Genomic DNA, 18847 nt, shown 5'->3' on the forward strand with positions numbered 1-18847 from the left:
ATCGAATAATAGCAAAAATAAAAATAAAATAAGCAGAAAAAATTAAGATAACAATGTGATTACATAATAAATATTTTTATCCTTACCTAACAATAAATTTAAATAATATAATATAATAAAATTTAAGTTACAATCAAAACAATCGATATACTTAAATTAATCATATAGTATAATATTCAATAAATGCAACGATCTATAAAAAAAAAAGTTACTTAATTCCGAATAGCTTCAAATTAGCGTATCAATTAATGAGTCAATTATTACAATAATTAAGTAATATGCGTCACTTAATTTATTAATTTTGAAAAATAATTATTTAATTAGGTGTAAAATACTTGATACTAAATAATTCCTTTTTCTAGAACCCTTTTGACTTTTCTATTAGGATCATTCAACATTGAGCCGACGTGGTTGATTTTTCATTAGCATGACTCTTCTCCTCTACTAATTAGTATAACTAAATTAATAATAAAAAAACTATTTACTATTTTATAATAGGTTATCAACTTACCATAAACTACTTAATTAATTATATAAAGTTATTTATATACTTCTTAAATAATTTTAGTGCAAATATTTATTACATATTACAAATTGTAAGTGCATCGAATTCAAATTTTTTTTCTTTTCATCTGAAGGATACTTGATTAAAGTTACAGTGAAGTAGTAAGTAGTCATTTAAACATATATCTTGCGTTTCGAGTCCCTCTATATATGAAATTACTTTTGTTAGGAAACGTATTATCCCAAATACAAAAAAAAAAAAAAAACATTTGACCAAACAAGACAAAATGCATCTTACCTCTCTATATGAAATTTGAACTTCTCCAATATTCAAAATCAAATGTTTTATGATAAATTGACACCTCTATCTATAGTCTATACCACCAACCGATATAGATCAGAAATATTAATCAAATAAAAGAAAAGTGAAAACACCGTTGATTCTCCGCATGTAGTTGGATATCTAAGCTTTGGCTTGGAGCAAGAACCATAAAGCTTGACAATTGACGATAAGAGTGACTCACAAATATATCTCATTCTATAAGAAGACATAAAGCAAAGAGAGAATTTCTACATAAAAGAGAGAAAATAAACATTAAGCAAAGAGAGAATTTCTACATAAAACAGAGAAAACGAACAGCATCAGTAAATTAATAAAAGAAAGCTCCTTAATTACCCAAAGAGCTGAGATAAATGACAAGTGAAAGACTACATTATTTCATAATCCTGCAGTAATTTCCTACAATAATCTCATGAACATAAATCAATTACAAGTTCAATATAGCATTGCATCAACCTTAGTTGCTTGGACTCTTCTTCAAAAATACACTATTTTTGGCAAATTCAACATGCACTTGTTTGAATTTTTTTGAAGAGTGCGAGCATCAGGCCATCAAGTGTACTTATGGAACAAAACATCCCTAATGAAAGCATCAATGTTAATTTCAGAGGATCCTCCATTTGCAGTGGAAAACTGGCAGATTTTCTGTATTTCTTTCGCTCTTCGCCTCGTTTCCATTACTTCCTCATTTCCAGAATCCATAAACCATTTCAACAAGCTAGAGATCTCTTCCCTCGATTCATGTTTTTTCACCCTGTAACCAATTTTCCAATCTTCAACAATTTGCTTACTGTTAGTTTTCTGATCCCAAAATATAGGAAAAGTCAGCATCGGAAGGCCTGAAAATGCTGCTTCTTTAGTTGAATTCCATCCGCAGTGTGACCAAAATCCACCAATGGAAGGATGTGACAACACCTTCAATTGGTCACACCAGGGCACAACAAGCCCTACGCTACATCCATTTTTCTGAAATCGATCAGTTTCATCACGTGCCACCCAAAAGAATCGAACACCACTATCGTGCACACCAGCTATGATCTCATCCAGTTCATCACACGATACGGAGAGAAAGCTCCCTTGTGAAATGTACAAAACAGAACCATTTGGTTGTGCATTTAACCACTTAATGTACTCTGGTTCATCGATTGAAGTCGTCGATGAGAGATTTTTTTCGCTAGTAAAGTAAGGTATTGCTGGACCAATTGTGTAGACAGGGATGGGGAGTATCTGATTCAGAACATCGATAACAATAGATTCGAGCTCGTAGACTGAAGTGAACAAAAGATAATCTGCTTTAGAAACTGTAGAGAAGATCTCCATAACAACATCCAATAATTCTTGCCCCTTTCCATAAAATGGCGTAGGAAGATCTAAAACGCGAATAGAAGGAATTCCAGGAATATAATCAACTTGTTCGTGCATTTTTCCTGTCATGAATAATCACAATCATGTAAAAATGAAAACATGTAAGTAAATAGAAATTGCTAATCAATAGCTTGCTTGCGGAGAACACATTGCAATTAATGTCATTATTAGCTCAACATCTCTATCCTACGAGGCATGGGTAAGGTCTGAGTAGATTCTATATTCCCCAGATCCACTTACGGGATTACACTGATTTCGTAGTCGTTGCTAAAACATTCAAAGACTGAAAAGGCAATACCTGATAAATTGGCTCTAAGATGCTCATTCTGAGCAAGAAGATCCATGTGATAACAAATGGAGAACATAGTCGCCGACATAGTAAAAAAAGAAGCCACCGGAATATTCCTTCGATTTCCCAATCCGATAACCCAACTTAAATACGTATCGTACACTATAACATTCGGTTTCATCATCAGTTCATCAATCAATTTCTCAACGGGATTTTCCATTTTAGTTAAAGTAGCTTTGACAAATGCAGTAAAATCATTAGCCCTGCCAAATTCCGAAGGAATGACGTTAGGGATCGTAGCATATTTTATGTTTTCTGGTAAATTTTCTGAAGTGATTAAGCTATGCCACTCTTCAGTAACAATGAAAGTGATGAATATGTTGGGATATTTAGTGATTATGAATTTACAGAAATTTATCATAGGATTTATATGGCCTCTTCCTGGATAAGGCATTGCCACAATATGACAATTGATTTGTGAAGGAATTTCCATATTTTTGGTGATAAAGTTGAGAGCTGTTTGAATAAAATAGTTAGTTTTGTGGATTGAGCTTACTATATAGAACACTGTTGTTGATGAGTGGACAGGGAAAAAAGGGGAGTGATAATGTTGCCCGAAATAATATATAAATAGGATGTTTAACTCAGCTTTATTTCATATTTATATATTTAATTTTGGTGTATATAAGTAAACACTTAAATTTATATAAAGTTGCAATAGACATATACGTCGTAAGTGACATCCTACATGAAAATTTACAGATTTAAATGTTTACTTGTGTACACTAAAAATTAGACAACATAAATGTGAAATAAGGTCAATCAAATAAAAGGATATATTTATTTATTATGCCTTTAATAATCTATAAACATTCCATGAATATTTAAGACAAATTCAAATTTAAACTAATGTATTGAGTTTGGCTGAATTCATTACCGACACCCCCTCCCCTCAACTCCTTTGGAGCAAAACCAATTTTTTCTTTGGGCTTTGACTCAAAATTGGGCTAAAGACCCAAACAAGTTTTGTGGGCCTGAAAATGTTGGCAATGCCATATAGAAGTTACAAAATGAGTCATCCATCACTATATGATATTATTATTATAATATATTATATGTTTTTTATATTATTGTAACATAATTTTGTACTAATAAATTTTGTTTGGTACCTTAACCAATTATAGAAAGAAGAAAAGTAAAGAAGTAAAAATTTAGTAAAAGTTGAACATGTAAAGTACATAAACATCCATTTTTGGAGTTGCAATTTTACTAATCCTCCTCGTATAATTTTTTAACAAGTTTTCTCCTTTTTGGGAATAATTAACCATATGTAAGGTTGAAAATTTGTGTGTAAAAATTGGTTTAGATCTCATGCATGCACGTATGGCTGAATTTGTTTGCCAAACAAGTTTTTTCGTTCTTCAAATTCAGACAATTCAATCACAAATTATCATTTCCAAATAAGATCAATTTTGAATATAATTTTAATGTCGACAAGTTCTAACCATTATACTTAATTTGTCAAAATAACAACATATCTAACCTAGAAGTGAAAATAGAAAAAGCTAAAAAAAGAAGTAAGTACTTAACATTTGCCTAAAAGTTAAAGAGTATATGATATGGCTATTCGTGCAAAAAAAAAAAGAATTTAAATTCACCCCTACTAGGGGCTCTACACCGCTTGATAAATTAACATTTAAAATACTTTTTTCGAACGTTTATTTTACACTAAATTTTTATTAATTAGTGATTCAACATCCATACATAATATCCATTCAATCATTCATTAGAACTAATCAAAACCTTATCATATGGTGATGCTACTCAATCAAAACTGATTTAAATAAATAAATAAATAAAATCAACGTGATTTTAGACTTATATAATAATATATAAACTAAAGCACCGACCAAATTCCATGAAAATGTTTAGCCTCACTTAACTCTTACTCAACAAATTTCACATGCTATAGGGACCTAGGCCCGAACACATATATACAAATTAAATAATAATTCTTTTTTATTCAATTTTGGAAATCGACGTTCAATGTTTAAATTTTTAGATTTTTTGACTTAAAAGAAGAGTTTTTGTAGGTATCATCTGAACTTCTGATTTAAAAATATCATGATAAAAATAAAAAGTTCCCAAAAATAAAATCGTACACGTCGTTATAATTTTCAGAAAAACATAAAATAAACTAGTGTCATATAAAATGAAAGTGACGGAATCATTTCATTAGTTAACAAGTACTACTTCAAAACATCTAATACCACTAGCTACATTAACAAGACAACCAAATTAAGTAATTAAACAAGCTGGCTAATTTAGTTTTTTATGTCCAGAGAGACTCTCTCTTTACAGGATCTTGCATTATAGAACTGCTAGAGGAAGCAAAGCTGAGATATTGCTGAAGATTATTATTGAAGTTATTGTTATTATTATTACTTATTCCATAGGGTGATTTATCTAATTCTTGTTCCATTAAAGTTGTTGGTAAACTGCAAGGAACAGGTTCTTGTTGCATTTGGATGCACAATATTTCTGCTTGAGCTACAGCCAACTGCATTTGTAACTGAGAAACTTGATTCTGTAGAAATGAAATGGCACCTACACATCCATAAACAGGATCTCGTACTCTTGCATTTGCTTCATACACCAAACTGCTTACTGCATCTGCTCTTTGCTGTATTGGAAGTTCCTAAAAATATACAAATGTAAACCAAGAAAAAAAATATATCATACGTATATATGACTAGTGGGACGGAGCCAGGATTTTCACTTCAAATATTAAAAAAAAGAAGTAAACAACCAAAACGTGAAATAATTTTGACTGAATATAAATTTATAATTTTTTGACGAAGGGGTTCAGTTCCCAAATTAATATAACATGAAGAAACAACTCATTTAACATTTACTTTTTGGTCATTTCAAGTTCATCTTTGGTTGTATGCATTCAATATTTGAAACTCCCTGACCAATAAAATTTAGATTCGCGCTGAGTAAGGCCAACAGGAAGTACTTTGTACTATGAGTTTTGTTATTCAATATACGGACTTGAAACCCTAGACCTAACTCGGGTTAAAGGCGGATGAGATCAAAGTTTTTTTTTTCTACTAAAACCACCAATTAATGACTGGTGCGGGTTTAGGCATGACCCTAACCCATATATATTTTCTCAAAAAATATGACTACTAAGTCAAACAATATTTTTGAATAAATTCTAAAGTTTCATTTTTTTTTTTAACAAAAAGGATACATACTCAAAATTAAGGTTTTCCTTAGGGTTGGTGTTTACCTTTTTTATAAAACTTTCATCAGAAAGAAAGTTACAAGAGGACTTGGTTTTAAATAAGAAGGATTTATAGAAGTACCTGCAACATCTTGCTAATATTGCTAGCACCAAAAACCTTGTGAACAATGGCAAACTTGTGGGGATCATCAGGAGGAAAGTAAGGGGCAAAGATGCAGTCTTTGGCGCAACGACGCCTTAACAACTTGCAAGAAGCACAAGGAGAACTTCCTGTTCCCATTTTTGTGCCAGAAAGATAACTTCAACAAAGAGAATGAGAATTAAGGAAGAGAGAGAGAGAGAGAGAGAGAGATTGTAGTAGCAAGCTTAGGACAAAGTGTAGTTTGGAAGAGAATCAGCTGGGAACCTATTTATAACACTTCAAAAAGAGTTACTCTAGTATTCACAAATAAAATATCATGGATAGAGTAATCTGATATCTATACTAGTAACAAGTAGCACATACGCTACAAAAATTAATGAAGAATCTTGCATCTTTATATAACGACTTTGAATGCAATGACATTAACTCAATCAACCATAAATATTTTTTGCTACAATATTAGAAAATCTATAGTTACTATAGGTCTCTTTTGCCGTAGTGATTGACAGATTAAAGATTTAAACTTTATAATTATCATATGACTCCAGACTAATTAATATAATAATATTAATAATCGAGTTCATTGTCAAATATTTAAAGGTATTTAGGAAATTTCTAATTGATAAAAATTAATGGGTTCAAATGGCCGTAATCTACCCATAATTGTGAATAAACTGAACCGAAAATCACAATTATTAAAAAGAGAATTATGGAAACTTCCAATCAGAAAATATGAGGTCCATTTATCATATAAAAATGACATTATAAAGCTGGATCTTCAAGGACTAATTAGTAGAAAATTATTTCAAGTTTCATTAATTTATTAATCTTTGAGATACAGTTAGTTTAATAATTAAGTACAATAATAATAATAATTAAAAAAAACAGGATAAAGAATTAATGGTGACACCGCCAAGAAGCGTTAAAGGTTGGCAACTAATAATTCAGTTTGATGAATTTTCACGTTATTGTTTGACTAATATATATATTAGAGATCTATACTTATAGGTAGCTAATAAATAATACAATTTTGCAAATGAAATATTTTATTTTAAAGTATAGTATATATAGTAGTAGATAAGACAAGGGGCAATAAATTCATGGGAGAACAACTAGGGTTAGGGTTTAACAAAATAGTGAGTAACGATGCAAAAAAACCCTAGACCCGAGCAAGACCAAAAGATGAGCTCGACGTGAATGTTTGTTGGCGGACATTCACATGGAAACGTCTATATTTTTTTTAATATGTCTTTCTTATAAACCACCATAAAAATTACCTCGTGTGATCCTTGAAAAAAATATATATAAATTTTTAAGGTGTGAGATATATTTTTAAAAAGTTAATTATATACATTTTTTAAAAAAAAAAAATAATCTTGTATAAATAGAGATTGCGTTGGAAAACTCATCAAAGAGAAAAGGTATTTTGAGTAATAGGTTTTTGGACTTTAAAAAATTTATTTAGTTTAAATCATTTAAAGAATGGTAGAAATTCATTTATTATGAATAGGAAGGAGTATTATTTGTTATAAGTTTTACAATTTTTACATATACACAAGCTATTAATTGATGAAAATCACTAATTGGAATATCTTCTTGATTTATTTATGTATTTGATAAATATCTAAAGAGTTTATACGCATTAAAATCAATTATAGGTCACAAGTTGTTCACTTATATATATATATATATATATATATATATTGCTTGATTTAATCTTTTGTGACTTATAACTATTATCTTTTATATTTTACTTGGTTATTCCGTCCTTTTTCTTTTTAATTAATCTAAAAGTACTTCTAAAATTTTATTGTAAACAGCTCTGTGGACATTTTTGTCATTTAAACCAAAAAAAATTACATATCAATATCATTTTACCAAACAGACTAATGGCGCATTTATTATTAATTCAATATTCTATCTATACATCTTATTGATTATTCCCTCTGTCCACTTTTATTTGTTATGTTACATTTTTTAAAAATTAATTTGATTAATTTTTTATGTTAAATTAGTTTATATTTATGCGATATTTTAAACAAGAAATTGAATATTTAAAAACTATATGAAAAGTACTATAAATTAAATTTTTTTGCATATCAATGTGATGAAAAAATACATTTTAAAATATTAGTCAAAATTATTATATTTTAATTCTAAAAATAAAAATGATGACAAACAATTGTGGACGGAGTGAGTATTAATAAAATCAATTTCAGCATCTAAAAATATTTTTCTAACGCTCGATACGTATCAACTTGCTTTGGTTATTCAATTAATTTGAATGGTTTCAATTTAAGGTCACTTGAATTTCAAATTACATGAACCCTGCAATATATTGTTAGTAATGACCTGTTACCATCGGTAAAAAACATTTTATTACATATAATATGTATATGCTAAATTATTAAAAAAGGAGAAAAATAAAAAATAAAAAGACGAATTGATGTAACCATAAAACATGAGTCATTGTAGGCAAAAGAAGCTTAAGTAAGAGAATTACTATTGCATTGAAAATTGAATTTTTTAATTATATATTGACACAAATCAAGTCGGGAAACCTTTTTATTTTTAATTTTTCCACATTTTTGACAATTTAAGGTTTAATTTGTGCCAATTGACTTGTACTCCTCCAGACAAACATTATTTTAGTTGACATTAATTAGCGACTCTTATTAAAAAGGAAATTGTTTAGGCTGTAAACCATGTGTTTAAGCTGTTTAATCTATAAAATACGACGTGCTTAACACAGGTTCCAAGTTTAATAATCACATTATAATCATATACACGTCCACCATTTAGTTTCTACTCATGCACTCTAATGACTTACTTCTTCATATACGAAATGTTATTTTTGGGCATAATTAATTAGTAGAACTGTAAAATTGAGCTAAACCAACTTGAAAGAGTGTTTATGGGTGCTCTTCTTCTTTAAACACATAGGTTTATATTCAAATCATGTCAACTTACTAAAGTTGAAGTAACAATCCGATATAGTAGTAACGCATATCAATTGCTTCATTATACTTAAATAGATGTTCATTTTTATTTATCCTGTTAAAAATACAGAGATAAATTACCATTTAATATATACTATTCCAACATTTAGATGAATAAGTGGGCGATATATACTTTTTTCATTTCAAATTAATTGAATTGTTGAGGTGTTTTACATCCTTTAAGAAAAGAAGATTTAAGATATGAGTTAAATATAATTTTTTATTTTTACCCTTATTAATTATTGTCAAATTTATGATTAAATAACTGAATACTAATTAATAACTAATTCTAGTACTGATTTATGAGAATAAAATTAAAAAAATATTCTAAAAATAGTCTTGAAAATTAAACAATTAAGTTAATTTTAAAAAGTCTCAACAATTCAATCAATTGGCTATGGAAGAAGTATTAAAATTATAATTTTATTTATTGCTTTTTAAGGGGTATTTTAAGTTAAATATGAACGGAGATAGCAATCATTAAGCACAAACGATTTATTTGAAAACACATTGTCTATTGATTTAATGTAAATACCACCTACAGATAAGTTTAATGCGAAAACTTACCATATCATAGTTATTTACATTTTGAACTAATAAATGAATATTGCGTGTTTGTATATAGGCTTCCGTCATTTAAACGTGGTTAGTTAATTAATTTCTCAATCTATCTAAAAAATTTCATTCAATCACTTTAATCATAGTAATTTGAATTAATTTGATGAGGGCATATTACGTATTTACCCTTTTTCAAGGACAAGAATGGATGGTTTAGAAACTTTTAGGCAGAATAATTAATTATGCATTACGTCCAATTTAGCACCTTCTATTACACATATTCCAAGAGTTCTAAAAGTTGGATATTTCCTTCAGTTTTACTCTTCGACCGTAGCCGATACTACCCTCAAGACAACTGAATAATCCAATATTTGTAGCAGCAAATTCTAATATTTTCCATAACATCCCCCCATAAAATATAAATTGGAAAAAAATAATGAGAAGTTCTTTAATTTGGGGAGGAAAACAAAATGAAAGCAACAAACAACCAGCAACCAAGATATTAATGAAAACCACTGAATTAGTCCACGCAAAGCTGAAATAACTGTTGCAAATAATGAGAAGACCCAGATGAAAACAAAAGCAGTACTCCATTCGTCTCAAATTATTATTGTGATTTCTAAATAGTTATTTTAAATTATATTTTTTCAGTTCCTTTTAATTTTCATAGTTTCTTTTGTAACAAGTCAACAATATGAATTTTGATCGATATATAATTCATAATACTTTTCGTTATTTTAGTTAAATCAACTCTCAAATATTATAATATGACAATTAAAACGGAATGGAGAGATTAATTTCTCATTTAGAAATGCAAGATAAAGTTCATTATTTTTTCTCATTTTTATCTTAGTACTACTACTCAACATATTTAATAAGGAGAAATTAATTTTAAGAAAATATGTAAAAGAGAAACACGATAGATAATTTAACATGGAGAACACGGTAGTAACATGCACAAAATGAAGTAATTTAAGCAGTAACAGCTTCCACATCTGATTGACCATTAATTAATTTGGAATGAAAATGAAAAGATTCTTGAGCAGTATGGCTAAGCTAGACATATAATTAAAAAAATATTCATGAGCTTATTAGAGCAAATGTATCACGAGGTTTCTGAAATGATACACCATAAACAATAAGAGTTGAAGAACCCCAAGCTTCGATTCCCACTCTTTAGCATTTAATGCTTTCCACATGATTCCAAACTTTTTATCTTCTATTCCGAGGAAAACAGCTCTCTTTCCCAGCTACTAAAAACTCTATTGAATTATATAATTCATCATATCCAATTTTCTATGTTCAACTAGTCTAAATGACCAAATCACTTTTCCTTCTAAGACAAAAATAAAAAGTTATGGGTCCCCCACCTAACCTCATAAAATACAAAAAAAAAAGATTATCTTCTGTTTCAGTTTCCAATTTAGAATTTTTCAAACCCAGTAACTTCTTATAGCTAAGAAGAAGAGCCGTGGTCGACAGGATGAGAACCTTGTAAATATTGTTTATTGATTTGATGGAATAATTAATTCTATAAGGTGATGAATAAAATAAGAGTGAAAAACAGACATCTTCAGTACCGTCTTAGAGAAAATAAAAAACATGCGAGCTTCAATGCATCCATTAATTGCACTTGGTGATATGGAAGATTCGATTATTGGGAAAATGGATGTTTTCTTATTTATTTAAATTTAAAAATTATCTTTTTCTTTTCTTTTGTTCCGTCTCTAAAGTGGTGGAAATTCAAGGCTTCGGGTTTTGTTGAACAATAAAATATTGAAGAGAAAAAAAAGGGTGGCAAATATTTTTGTGAAAATCAATTCCCTGAAATCCTAAAATTTTCAATGAGGTTTATCGAAAGAGAGTACGTCAGAGCCTGAAATCAGTCACAGTCGATGGAGGGTTCATCACATCATTCTCTCCCGAGTGCGAATTTAGATTTGAACTTCATCTATTCAAACTCTATATTTTATTATAGTCAATAATTTATTATTTTGAATCTATTATTTGTATTGACTTTGTATCAATTTATATGATAATATTTAATTAAAAAAGTAAAAAAATATAATTATAAATATTTATGCGATTGTAAATCATATCATTAAAAATAAATTAAGCATTTTAAAATTAAATTTGTTATTGAATATAGAAAATACACAAATCAGGACGAAGGAAGTAGCAATTTAGTGAGAGTTTTAACGCATACAAGATTTATGCTAAGCAACTGTATTCGATCAACCTGTTATCTATGTATTACCCTGTATCGTATATCCGCACCTAATTCTTCCTGTTCAAAACGGTGCATGATATTTGATTCTTTAAGTGATACAATTATATAAAGAAAGAAGATTTGGATTTCTAAAAAGGTATACAAATTCCTAATTGTTAGAGTCAAAATTTCTTACTAATCCAACTCTCTGATTTTGACTAGTAAGTTACACCTATCCAATTTGGCGAAGGTCTAAAAATTGACAAAACAATCAACTGCATAGGCACGTGATTGCATGGAGAGGGGCTGAAGCTAATATCTTGCTGCAAATGTACTCTTTGTTTGTTGCTTAGACTTAATTACAGATTCCCTAAGAAATATATTTTATTGAAGGCTTATCACCAGCATGCTAGGTTCCTATTGCAGGACCAAGGTCGAGAAGAGACAAGGCAAGCAGTCTGACCTTGTCTCATTATCAGTAATTTAAAAATGCAAAAAATTGCTTATTATGGTACAAAAATAAATTTTGAAGAGTTTTCAATTGATGAAACAAATTCTCTTTCAGTTAGACAAGAAACAAAAAAGTCAATAGATGAAACTAGAGGTTCTTACCACAGCACAATATTTTTGTTATAAGACCATATTTTTAATAAGTATTAAACATATCATAGCAATGGTGTTGTGGTATATTTATCAGAGTAATTACCTTCCAAGATACTAACCAATAAGAAGAGAAGTTAATCTTTGATCATATTGGTGACTCCGTAATAGTATTACTTCAGAGAAAAATCATTCCTGCACTATCAATTGTAATCAATTGACGAAATTAAATAAGATCTTTTTTACTTAGCATATTGACCTACCAAAATATTTTGCATGTTTCCATCAGTTATTCCACTCAGTTTCAGATGTCGGTATTCATCCAATTGGCGTCTGTGCCTTCTTTTGATTCCATCTCTAAACAGAGTGCTTCCTGAACTTTTAGCTTCCACAGGAACGTAGGATCCTTGTGAGTTCTGCTGAATATTCTTGTTCTTGAAGTACGTTGCTGCCTGAGCCTGAACTAATGTGCCACAAGAAAGCTTTAGCAGTAATGAATAGTTAATAATTAGCTTTCCCTTCACCACCCTTCCAGTTACATATGATCTAATGGAAGACTTTGATGTCATTCCACCAAATTCATTTCACTTTCATGTTAGGAACATATAACGGCAAAGCATTAACTATGAAACAAAGGAGGGATCTAATGAAATATTTGAACATACCAGATTTTGAAGACGCTGAGATCACAGCAACATCTTTAAGATTCTTAATTTTTTCAATTACGAAATAGTTTTCAGGATCATCTACGATGTTCACGTCAAAACATAAGAGCGCCTTTTCACATGCCTGAAAAGTAAAGGTCAGAGGTAGATATTGGAATACACTTACTATAAGCAGTAGGATGTTGTAACTTCACAATATTTATGAAGCCATAAGGTACCAGGCTCAAAATAAACGTACAAAATAGATAGCATCAAGTCAAAAACATATGCTCTTAGTGTCGGCAAGATGTTAAACATGCAATAGTTGCACAGCTAGATTGATCTAATTCCTATCATAACTTTCACTACACATAAGGCCATGACAAACTGTCCATATTGTATTTCTGAAGTAGACAAAGGAGGACTAATTGCTGAGGTGGAGGAGGCTAATTAGAACAAGATGTTTTCAGCAGTGAGTCTAATTCCTAATTCAGAATGCAAAAGAACCGTACTTAATTTGCATCTAACAAATTTCCAACAAGAGGCATAAAGATAACAAAGTTTAGTGATTTCCACAATAGCATCTGAATGACAGATCAAATTATTCAGGTAAATTAACAGAGATAGAACCTACAAACACATCCAAAATGGAAAACAATATGACATGATAAGACCCTTCAAGCTATGATCACAGAAGTATAGAAACATAACAGTACAAGAAGTAGCATTTAGCATTAACTCTGACCTGAGCATAAATTTTCAATGGACAGCATATACTAGTTTTGTTCCTTGATCATTTGCACGTGTAAAATACTTACAAGTGCCCAAAATTTTGACAGAAATTTACCTTCTTTGCGATGGAACAAAAGCCACTTTCAAGTGAATGCTCAGCAAAAGTGAGCCACTCACTATATGAAACAAGAAGCCTCTGATCACAGATTGCTTTCTGCTCTCTCATAAGCAATGCTTCATATCTCAACGCCAAGCAACTCTGTGTATACCCAATGGTTAAAAGTCACGTGTTTGGAACCGAAAATAAAAAGGCAAAACCAGAATTTCTATAATAGAAGAATAAAATCATCAATAGTTGTGGTTTCTTAAAGCTTTCACAACATAGGATATGTCTACACTTTGGATGTCCCAAAATGTTCGACACACTAACTCTGATAAATTTTGTATGCAGCTTTCACAAATTTCAAAAGGACAATTTAAAGCATGATGTGATGTTTAAAATCAGATGAATTCTCGTCAACTACATCAACGTTCTGTTGAAGACTACAGCTAACTCTTAACCTCATGCTCTGTCAAATTGTTTTTAATATACCATGAAAGCTATCCAATCATTACACTTATTGGATAGACAGGTCTCGTGTTCCTTAATGTCACTTCTACTGATTACTTCATTTTCACAAACTCTAACCGAAAAGAGTTTTTGTATATACATAAGGAAGGATATATTTCCTTTACAGATACAATTTTCTCTGCATACAGCAGTCATTGTTTACATCTTGTACTACTCACATTACCACCTGCCTCCACCATCAAAATCACAGCCACTTGTACAGGAATATAAGTTATCTGTGTCTACTACTAATACTTATTTGAAGTGCATTCGAACACTAAAAGTTTAAAACTACGGATATAACTTCCTTAGCAAAACAATATTAGCATGAGATTATCTTTCGAAGATAAAACAAATACCGAACACAACAGGCTACAAAATTTCAAGCAGCTCTTCAACTTATCACAAATTCCACAAAAATACATGGTTTAATTCATCAGTGTCTTCAACATCATCCTACTGAAAACTACTGTTCTTTCCGATTATCTCTGTCTTCTAGTAACTATGTGTTTCCAAATAATCAAATCAAAGTCAAATGTACCAATTTGAAATCGATAGAGTCAAAGCTGTATACCTCAGTATCTCCGATGAGAGCAAAAACGCGAACTAGAAAATCTACGATCAGAAGCTTATGCTCTGCAGCTTTTCCAGCGATTTCCTCAATAATGCGGAGAGATTCGTGTCTCATGAACTGTTTCAAAATACATACCACTCCGTCCAGAGATTTGTAATCGTCCCAAGCTAAAACGGACTCGAGAATTCGAAGAGCTCCTTCATCCAGTCTGCACAAAAATCATGCTCACAAGTGCATTTTATTGAATCAGAATTGAAGTTTTGATTATCGAAAACAAACCTACGGCTCTCGACTTGGAATCTGAAAAGGGAGATTTGGTGCGAAACTGCAGTTGACATCTTCACGAGAAGGAAATGAGGAGCTGCAGGTTTCAAACTGCCCTAATTTATAGTCTGTTCGAATTTTGTATTTTCCGCGTTCCCTTTTTAATTTTATTTTGGGTTAATTTCAAAGAGCTCCTTCTTGTTACATAAAAACTACACTTTCCTCCCTGCGATGTTGATGACTTCAACATCATCAGTAACGTTATGATTATAAAGTATTGGTCTAACAAAGTAAATTAATATTAATATTCTTTTTTAACTTTGCGTTGAAATTACGAGCCATTAAAAATAATGTAAATTACAATGAAATTGAAATGATAAAAATAATTTAAACATGTAATAAATGTTGATTTCTTACTTTAAATAAAACAATTCCTACAGAATAGTTATGACCCACAAAGTTGTCAAGTCAAAGGAATTTTCCCAATAGAGATCTTAGGTTGGTAGAGCTCGTCACAGGTGACTTGCCTTGGTATGTTTACCTTTCTTTGTGTGATTTTGCGGTAATAAAAAAAAGAATAGTTCAAGAGAAGGAAGTAGTGGTCGATGGCAAAAAGCTTCTATTCATACTTCGGTGGAAGTGAATAATTTGATGTGATCTTAGCAAAGCAAAAGACTAGGTCTTCCTTTAGAATATAATGTGTCAACTAGGGAAAAACAAAACAAAATAAACAATAAGGCCTAAAAGGAGTTCTAATAAATGAAAATTTAAAAAGAATAAGGCAATCTAATAAGTAAAGGAGGAGATAAATGGGATGAGAGTGGTAAAGTAAACGTGATCATTAAACATATGATATAATGCTGGTGTTAGCATGTATCAAATACGTCATAAAATTGTAAAAAATGTTATTAAACCTTATTTATATATTGTGAAACAGAAAAATAATTTCCGAAAGACCCGTCCCATTATTACCAATCACGTATCAATCTACAAGAAATAACCAAAACTGAAGGTATCATATTAATAGATCTCCTAGAATCCACGTGAGATACACGTATGAAAGACAATTGCAAATTGGAATAGTTACCAATTTTTATAATTATTAAGTTAAATTTTGGGTAAATTTAAAAGAGATCCTTGTTAAAAAACTACACTTTCCTCCCAGTGATTTATGAAGTTATGCATAACTTGCGTCAACTTTATGGTTTTAACACAATGCCTCCTCTTTCCCTTGCATAATCCGAGTTGATGTCATTCACTATTAAATTTTTTACTTAATTTGATTTAATATTATGGCTTAATATCACTAAAATTATGCATTATATAAATCACAAATAAACTTCAGACATATAATTTTAATAGAATTAGAACTATTACAAAACAGAATTTCCTCTTAATTTTTTTCTATCTATAAAAGGGGCAATTTATTACACAAGAAAAACTAACGAACTTCATCAACAGTTGATTTTCTCGTTGTTCAACACAATTAGGCACTAAATTTTCTCAAATAAGTGATCGCAGGTACATTATACTATATATTATGAATTTATATAATTCTACTTATTTAAATGATCCAACTACAAAAAAGTTGAGAGAATGTATGCAAACTTTTTGAAGATCTTATTTGCTTTATTATGTAAATTCGTTGGATTTGTCTTCTTGACAACCCGTTTTTTATCGTTCATAAAATTAATTTTTTTAGCTCATTGGATTTGTTTTCTTGATAACCCATCTTTTATCGTTCATAATATTAATTTTTTTTAGCTATATATTGCCTTGGGATTAATTTGAGGGTCTTTCCTAAGAATTAGCATGGAAGGGATTTGAACCCTCAACATGGAGCTTAATTTCAAGGAAATTTGCGGCGGGGCTATTAATTTATCCCGCCATTAATTTATTTTTATCATTAAAGGGGTTCAAAATATATACATATTCACATAAATACACAATATTTACCTTATATATACTGTGTAATTTTTTATCAAGGGAGTTCGGATGAACCCCTTAGACCCCATGTCGGTCGCCCCCTATTTCCAATGCACTCTTTTAACATTGCTACTCCCTCCGTCGGATATTGTTTGTCATGATTTCTATTTTTAGAGTCAAACTATAAAAAAACTTTGACTAACATTTTAAGATGTATTTTTTCATCATATTATGCAAAAAATTGTAATTTATAATACTTTTCATATAGTTTTAAAATATCCAATTTTTTTTGTTTAAAATATCGAATTAATGTGATTCAATTTACCTTTGAAAGTTAGTCAAATTGACTTTCGATAAGCGCAACATGACAAACAATTCCGGACGGAGGGAGTAATTGGGATAACCTTCTTATCATACTTTTTTTTCCCACCCGGTATCTCGACATTGAAGCTCCGACTAAATTTGAATCGCGCACCGGTATCTTGACATTGGAGCTCCAACTAAATTTGAATCGCGCGCTGCATCCGAGTGTGGTGCTCCCATCAAAAATTTTTCAATACCCAACCTTCGAACTTGAGACTTCTGATTAACGGTGAAACACTCCCATCATTGCACCGCAACACATGTTTGGTTCTTTATCATACTTTTACCTAGACTACTTTGTGCAATTATGTATGTCTTTTGACATTTTCAACATTAAATATATTTTCAACAGCTTTGTTATATATTATGGAAGTACAAATTATGAATCATATTATAAATATTTGATTTTTCAGAAATCAAAGAATGGAAATCACAAAGATATGCAAGAGACAGAAAAAACATGTGATGTCTATACCCAAAGAAGTTGTTATGGAGATATTACAAAGAGTACCAGGAAAAGATTTGGCTGAAAAGTTAAAGATGGTGTGTATGCAATGGTGTTCGATTATCTATAGTGGAAGCTTTGCCTACTCACACATTAAGCAGATAATAAAGTCATCATCGTTCTCGCAACTTGAAGCAGTTATAATTAAGGAGGCAAATGATCAACAGTCAATAACAGTTTCTTCTTTGGAATGGCACAATTATTGCAATCAAAATCGTGATGAATTCGAACATTGGGAGACTAAAGACTTATATACAACAAAAATCGTATCTGCCCAACCAAGACCTATGTTGCATCTGTGGCAGTGGCAGATAATGAAGACGGCGAATTCTATGAATGGTTTCATCTGTTTTTGGTCTAGGCATGATGCTTGTTTCCATATCTTCAATCCCGTCAGTAAAGAACATGTCATCACTCCAACCTATACACATAAAGGTATATCTATATATAGTCTTTATACGCCAAAGTTCAATCTTTGCTCGATTAAATACTGAAATTCTTTATTAATTTTCAAATATTAAGTGCATGCTTACCATATAACAGGTTTACAGAATGGATATGTTGCAATGGGCTTTGGGTTCTGTCCAGTTACTTATGAATATAAGGTGGTTGTTCTTTATGATACAAATTCGAATAACATTAAACCTTTAGTGTTCACTATAGGAAGAGACAAATCATGGAGAGCTTTGAAAGATATTCCCCATAAAAATTTTGCTAATGAAGTTCAGGCAGTTGTATATTTGAAGGGAAAATTATACTGGTCTGGAGAAAATGTTATTGGGGAAGAAATAGTTAACACTCTTATTTGCTTTGATGTTTCGAAGGAAGAATTCGAAATAGTTGTAGCTCCAATTGAAATTCCAGAAGGACCGTTAACTGTAGCGGAAAACAGAGGAAGGTTATCTGGTAAACATATATAATGTTCCTATTTGCTCCCTCATGATCAAGGGATATGTTGCAGATAGAATTGATG

The 18847-nt window shown here is 30.5% G+C and overlaps 4 protein-coding genes across 7 annotated transcripts; 1 reads left to right on the top strand and 3 right to left on the bottom strand.

The window, feature by feature from the left end:
* Positions 1-1123: 1123 nt before the first annotated feature.
* On the bottom strand, positions 1124-4690 carry LOC101250229 (UDP-glycosyltransferase 87A1). Its single transcript, XM_004242450.5, has 2 exons — positions 2508-4690; positions 1124-2271 (listed from the first exon to the last, which is right to left on the bottom strand). The coding sequence occupies exons 1-2, from the start codon at positions 2989-2991 to the stop codon at positions 1397-1399; spliced, it is 1359 nt and encodes a 452-aa protein (XP_004242498.1). The 5' UTR covers positions 2992-4690; the 3' UTR covers positions 1124-1396.
* Positions 4673-8262, bottom strand: LOC101243798 (LOB domain-containing protein 12). The gene is made up of 2 exons (XM_004242502.5): positions 5870-8262; positions 4673-5196 (listed from the first exon to the last, which is right to left on the bottom strand). Exons 1-2 carry the CDS (start codon positions 6026-6028, stop codon positions 4831-4833), a joined length of 525 nt encoding a protein of 174 aa, XP_004242550.1. The 5' UTR covers positions 6029-8262; the 3' UTR covers positions 4673-4830.
* A 2165-nt stretch (positions 8263-10427) lies between these two features.
* LOC101249933 (protein DOUBLE-STRAND BREAK FORMATION) lies at positions 10428-15249 on the bottom strand. Of its 4 annotated transcripts, none has more exons than XM_004242449.5 (6): positions 15096-15249; positions 14817-15024; positions 13748-13891; positions 12922-13045; positions 12520-12719; positions 10428-12451 (listed from the first exon to the last, which is right to left on the bottom strand). In XM_004242449.5, the coding sequence occupies exons 1-6, from the start codon at positions 15152-15154 to the stop codon at positions 12446-12448; spliced, it is 741 nt and encodes a 246-aa protein (XP_004242497.1). In that variant the 5' UTR covers positions 15155-15249; the 3' UTR covers positions 10428-12445. The 4 variants fall into 4 exon arrangements, 3 of the variants coding, with proteins under 3 accessions (XP_004242497.1, XP_069155594.1, XP_010323120.1); XR_003247289.2 differs by having other exon boundaries at positions 12408-12451; positions 12520-12714; XM_069299493.1 differs by having other exon boundaries at positions 12382-12714.
* A 1257-nt stretch (positions 15250-16506) lies between these two features.
* LOC101268771 (F-box/kelch-repeat protein At3g06240-like) lies at positions 16507-18794 on the top strand. Its single transcript, XM_004242501.2, has 3 exons — positions 16507-16601; positions 17783-18309; positions 18418-18794. Exons 2-3 carry the CDS (start codon positions 17793-17795, stop codon positions 18792-18794), a joined length of 894 nt encoding a protein of 297 aa, XP_004242549.2. The 5' UTR covers positions 16507-16601; positions 17783-17792.
* The last annotated feature ends 53 nt before the right edge of the window (positions 18795-18847 follow it).

The sequence above is a fragment of the Solanum lycopersicum genome, chromosome 6 (assembly GCF_036512215.1).
Source record: "Solanum lycopersicum chromosome 6, SLM_r2.1".
Lineage (NCBI taxonomy): Eukaryota > Viridiplantae > Streptophyta > Magnoliopsida > Solanales > Solanaceae > Solanum > Solanum lycopersicum.